Raw genomic sequence first — 8,367 nt, 5'->3', positions numbered from 1 at the left:
CACTCACTCACCCACTCACCCACTCCACTCCACCCACTCACCCACTCACCCACCCACATCACCCACCACTCACCCACTCACTCACCCACCCACTCCACCCACCACTCACCCACCCACTCACACACTCACTCACCCACCACCCACTCACCCAACTCACCCACCCACCCACACCACTCACCCACTCACTCACCCACTCACCACCCACTCACCCACTCACCCACCCACTCCACACACTCACACAGCACCACCCACCCACTCACCACCCACTCACACCCACCACCCACTCACCCCACTCACCCACCTCACTCACCCACTCACCACCCACTCACTCACCCACTCACCCACTCACCACCCACTCCACCACCCACTCACCCACCCACTCACCCACCACTCACCCACTCACCACCACCACCCACCCACTCACCCACTCACCCACCACCACCCACTCACCCACTCACCACCCACTCACCCACTCAACACCACTCACCCACCCACTCACCCACCCACTCACCCACCCACCCACTCACCACTCACCCACTCACCCACCCACTCACCCACCACCCACCACCACCCCACCACCCACCCACCACCCACTCACCCACCCACTCACCACCCACCCACCCACTCACCCACTCACCCACCCACTCACCCCACCCACCCACCACCCCACCCACCCACTCACCCACTCACCCACCCACTCACCCACCACCACCCACCCACCACCCACTCACCCCACCCACCCACCACTCACCCACACCCCACCCACCACCCCACCACCCACTCACCACCCACCCACCCACCCACCCACCCACCACCCACCCACCCACCACCCACCCACCCACCCACCCCACCCACCACCCACCACCACCCACCACCCCACCCCACCACCCACCCACCCACCCCACTCCACCCACCCCACTCACCCACCACCACCCACCACTCACCCACCCACTCACCCACCCACTCACCCACCCCCACCCACTCACCCCACCCCACTCACCCACCCACCACCCACTCACCCACCCACTCACTCCACCCACACACCCACCACCCACCCCACCCACCCCCACCCACCCCCACCCCACCCACACCACCCACCCACCCACCACCCCACCACCCACCACCCCCACCACCCCACCACCCCACCACCCACCCACTCACCACCCACCCACCCACCACCCACACACCCACCCACCCACCCCACTCACCCACCCACCCACCCACACCCCCACCCACCACCCACCCACTCACCCACCCACTCACCCACCACCCACCCACACACCACCCCCACCACCCACCCACCCACCACCCACCCACCACCCACACCCACCCACCCACCCACCCACCCCACCACCCACCCACCACCACCACCCACCCACCCCCACCCACCCACCACCCACCCACCCACCCACCACCCACCCACCACCCACCCACCCACTCACCCACTCACCCACTCACCCACCCACTCACCACCCACCCACTCACCCACCCACTCACCCACTCACTCCCCACTCACCCACTCACTCACCCACCACTCACCCACCCACCCACTCACCCACCACTCACCCACACCCACTCACCCACCCCACTCACCCACTCACCCACCCACTCACCCACCACCCACTCACCCACTCACTCACCCACTCACCCACTCACCCACCCACCACCCACTCACCCACCCACTCACACACTCACCCACTCACTCACCCACTCACCCACCACTCACTCACCCACCCACTCACCCACTCACCCACCCACTCACCCCACTCACCACCCACTCACTCACTCACCCACTCACTCACCCACTCACCCACTCACCACACCACTCACCCACCCACTCACACATCACTCACCCACCCACTCACTACCCACTCACCCACTCACTCACCCACTCACCCACCCACTCACCCACTCACTCACCCACTCACCCACTCACTCACCCACTCACCCACTCACCCCACTCACCCACCCACTCACCCACTCACTCACCCACTCACCCACTCACTCACCCACTCACCCACTCACCCACCCACCCACTCACCCACCCACTCACTCACCCACTCACTCACCCACTCACCCACTCACTCACCCACTCACCCACCCACTCACCCACTCACTCACCCACTCACCCACTCACTCACCCACTCACCCACTCACCCACCCACCCACTCACCCACCCACTCACTCACCCACTCACTCACCCACTCACCCACCCACTCACCCACTCACTCACCCACTCACCCACTCACTCACCCACTCACCCACTCACCCACTCACCCACCCACTCACCCACTCACTCACCCACTCACCCACTCACTCACCCACTCACCCACTCACCCACCCACCCACTCACCCACCCACTCACTCACCCACTCACTCACCCACTCACCCACCCACTCACCCACTCACTCACCCACTCACCCACCCACTCACCCACTCACTCACCCACTCACCCACTCACTCACCCACTCACCCACTCACCCACCCACCCACTCACCCACCCACTCACTCACCCACTCACTCACCCACTCACCCACCCACTCACCCACTCACTCACCCACTCACCCACCCACTCACCCACTCACTCACCCACTCACCCACTCACTCACCCACTCACCCACTCACCCACCCACCCACTCACCCACCCACCCACTCACTCACCCACTCACTCACCCACTCACCCACCCACTCACCCACTCACTCACCCACTCACCCACCCACCCACTCACCCACTCACCCACTCACCCACCCACTCACCCACTCACCCACCCACTCACCCACTCACTCACCCACTCACCCACTCACCCACTCACCCACCCACTCACCCACTCACCCACCCACCCACTCACTCACCCACCCACTCACTCACCCACTCACCCACCCACCCACCCACTCACCCACTCACCCACCCACTCACCCACTCACCCACCTCCTCCTCTAGCAGGGCCTGGAACGTTTTACGGAATCTCAGCTTGAAGTGATCGCCTCTCAATTTCTTGCGTTTGCGACCTCGGGGTAAGCACCGAACACACAGCACACACACACACACAGCACATACAGCACACACACACACACAGCACACACACAGCACACACACAGCACACACACACACAGCACATACAGCACACACACACACAGCACACACACACACACAGCACACACACACACACAGCACACACAGCACACACACACACACACAGCACACACACAGCACACACACACACAGCACATACAGCACACACACACACAGCACACACACACACACAGCACACACACACACACAGCACACACAGCACACACACACACACAGCACACACACAGCACACACACACACAGCACATACAGCACACACACACACAGCACACACACACACAGCACATACACACACACACACACACAGCACATACAGCACACACACACACAGCACACACAGCACACACAGCACACACAGCACACACACACACAGCACATACAGCACACACACACACACAGCACATACAGCACACACACACACAGCACACACACACACACAGCACATACAGCACACACACACACACAGCACATACAGCACACACACACACAGCACACACACACACAGCACATACAGCACACACACACACACAGCACATACAGCACACACACACACAGCACACACAGCACACACAGCACACACACACACAGCACATACAGCACACACACACACACAGCACATACAGCACACACACACACAGCACACACACACACAGCACATACAGCACACACACACACACAGCACATACAGCACACACACACACAGCACACACACACACAGCACATACAGCACACACACACACACAGCACATACAGAACACACACACACAGCACACACAGCACACACAGCACACACACACACAGCACATACAGCACACACACAGCACACACACACACAGCACATACAGCACACACACAGCACACACACACACAGCACATACACACACACACACAGCACACACACACACACAGCACATACACACACACACAGCACATACACACACAGCACACACACATACAGCACACACAGCACACACAGCACACACACACACAGCACATACAGCACACACACACACAGCACATACAGCACACACACACACAGCATATACACACACACACAGCACATACAGCACACACACACACAGCACATACAGCACACACACACACAGCACATACACACACACACAGCACATACACACACACACAGCACATACACACACAGCACACACACATACAGCACACACAGCACACACAGCACACACACACACAGCACATACAGCACACACACACACAGCACATACAGCACACACACACACAGCATATACACACAGCACATACAGCACACACACACACAGCATATACAGCACACACAGCACATACAGCACACACACACACAGCACACACACACACAGCACACACACACACACAGCACACACACACACAGCACATACAGCACACACACACACAGCACATACACACAGCACATACAGCACACACACACACAGCATATACAGCACACACAGCACATACAGCACACACACACACAGCACACACACACACAGCACATACACACACACACAGCACATACAGCACACACAGCACATACACACACACACACACAGCACACACAGCACATACAGCACACACACACACACAGCACATACAGCACACACAGCACATACAGCACACACAGCACATACAGCACACACAGCACATACAGCACACACAGCATATACAGCACACACAGCACATACACACACACAGCACATACAGCACACACAGCATATACAGCACACACAGCACATACAGCACACACACACACACAGCACATACAGCACACACACACACAGCACACACACACACACAGCACATACAGCACACACACATACAGCACACACACACACACAGCACATACACACACACAGCACATACAGCACACACAGCACATACAGCACACACAGCACATACAGACACACACAGCACATACAGCACACACAGCATATACAGCACACACAGCATATACAGCACACACAGCACACACACAGCACACACACAGACACACACAGCACACCACACACCACACACAGCACACACACAGACACACACAGCACACCACACACCACACACAGCACACACACACCACACACCACACACACAACACACACACCACACACACCACAACACACACACCACACACACACCACACACACCACACACACACACACACCACACAAACCACACACAGCACACACACACATCACACACCACACACACCACACACACCACACACACATCACACACACCACACACACCACACACACCACACCACACACACCACACACACACACACAACACACACACCACACACACCACACACACACCACACACACATCACACACCACACACACACCACACACACCACACCACACACACCCCACACACCACACACACCACACACACCACACACACACACCACACCACACACACCACACACACCACACCACACACCACCACACCACACCACACCACACACACACCACACACACACCACACACACCACACACACCACACACACACCACACACCACACACACCACACACACCAAAAACACCACACCACACACACCACACACACACACACACCACACACACACACACCACACACCACACACACCACACACACCACACACACCACACCACACACACCACACACACCACACACACACACACACCACACACACCACACACACCACACACACACCACACACACACCACACACACCACACCACACACACCACACACACCACACACACCACACACACCACACACACACACCACACCACACACACCACACCACACACACCACACCACACCACACACACACCACACACACACCACACACACCACACACACCACACACACACCACACACCACACACACCACACACACCAAAAACACCACACCACACACACCACACACACACACACACCACACACACACACACCACACACCACACACACCACACACACCACACACACCACACCACACACACCACACACACCACACACACCACACACACACACACACCACACCACACACACCACACACACCACACACACCACACACAGCACACACACCACACACACCACACACACCACACACACACCACACACACCACACACCGCACACACACACCACACACACACCACACACACCACACCACACACACACCACACACACCACACACACCACACCACACACACCACACACACCACACACACACACACACCACACACGAACCACACACACCACACACCGCACACACACACACACCACACACACACCACACCACACCACACCACACACACACCACACCACACACACCACACACACCACACACACCACATACACCACACACCGCACACACACACACATCACACACACCACACACATCACACACACACCACACACAAACCACACACACCACACACACACCACACACACACACCACACACACCACACACACACACACCACACCACACACACCACACACACCACACCACACACACCACACACACCACACACACACCACACACACCACACACACACCACACCACACACACCACACACACACACACACCACACACACCACACACACCACACACACCACACACACACCGCACACACCGCACACACACACCACACACATCACACACACCACACACACCACACACACACCACACACACACCACACACACCACACACACACCACACCACACACACCACACACACACACACACCACACACACCACACACACCACACACACCACACACACCACACACACCACACACACACACCACACACATCACACACACCACACACACCACACACACACCACACACACACCACACACACACACACACCACACACACCACACACCACACACACAGCACACACACACCACACACACCACACACACACCACACACACACCACACACACACACACACACACCACACACACCACACACACCACACACACACCACACACCACACACACAGCACACACACACCACACACACCACACACACCACACACACACACCACACACACACCACACACACCACACACACAGCACACACACACCACACACACCACACACACCACACACACACACCACACACACCACACACACACACACACCACACACACCACACACACCACACACACACCACACACCACACACACAGCACACACACACCACACACATCACACACACACACCACACACACACCACACACACCACACACACAGCACACACACACCACACACACCACACACACACACCACACACACCACACACACACACCACACACACCACACACACCACACACAGCACACACACCACACACACCACACACACCACACACACCACACACACACCACACACACCACACCACACACACACCACACACACCACACACCACACCACACACACCGCACACACACACACACACCACACACGAACCACACACACCACACACCGCACACACACACACCACACACACACCACACCACACACACCACACACACACCACACCACACCACACACCACACACACCACACACACCACACACACCACATACACCACACACCGCACACACACACACATCACACACACCACACACATCACACACACCACACACACCACACACACACCACACACAAACCACACACACCACACACACACCACACACACACACCACACACACACACACCACACCACACACACCACACCACACACACCACACACACCACACACACACCACACACACCACACACACACCACACCACACACACCACACACACACACACACCACACACACCACACACACCACACACACACCGCACACACACACCACACACATCACACACACCACACACACCACACACCACACACACACCACACACACACCACACACACACACACACCACACACACCACACACACACCACACACCACACACACAGCACACACACACCACACACACCACACACACCACACACACACACCACACACACACCACACACACCACACACACCACACACACACCGCACACACACACACCACACACATCACACACACCACACACACCACACACACACCACACACCACACACACCACACACACACACACACACCACACCACACACACCACACACACCACACCACACACACCACACACACCACACACACACCACACACACACCACACCACACACACCACACACACACACACCACACACACCACACACACACCGCACACACACACCACACACAT

The 8,367-nt window shown here is 57.4% G+C and overlaps 1 protein-coding gene across 1 annotated transcript in view; it reads right to left on the bottom strand.

The window, feature by feature from the left end:
- The window catches only part of LOC144952371 (uncharacterized), a 217,961-nt gene that overhangs the window by 201,728 nt on the left and 7,866 nt on the right, over positions 1-8,367 (bottom strand). Inside the window, exon 3 of the mRNA XM_078882761.1 lies at positions 2,930-3,009. Within this exon, the coding sequence (XP_078738887.1) occupies positions 2,930-3,009 (80 nt within the window). The remainder of the gene's footprint in view (positions 1-2,929; positions 3,010-8,367) is intronic.

The sequence above is a fragment of the Lampetra fluviatilis genome, chromosome 67, assembly GCF_964198595.1.
Source record: "Lampetra fluviatilis chromosome 67, kcLamFluv1.1, whole genome shotgun sequence".
In the NCBI taxonomy this organism is placed as follows: Eukaryota; Metazoa; Chordata; class Hyperoartia; order Petromyzontiformes; family Petromyzontidae; genus Lampetra; species Lampetra fluviatilis.
The sequence above is the reverse complement of the archived record's forward strand: the minus strand, read 5'-3'. Positions and strand labels throughout refer to the sequence as shown.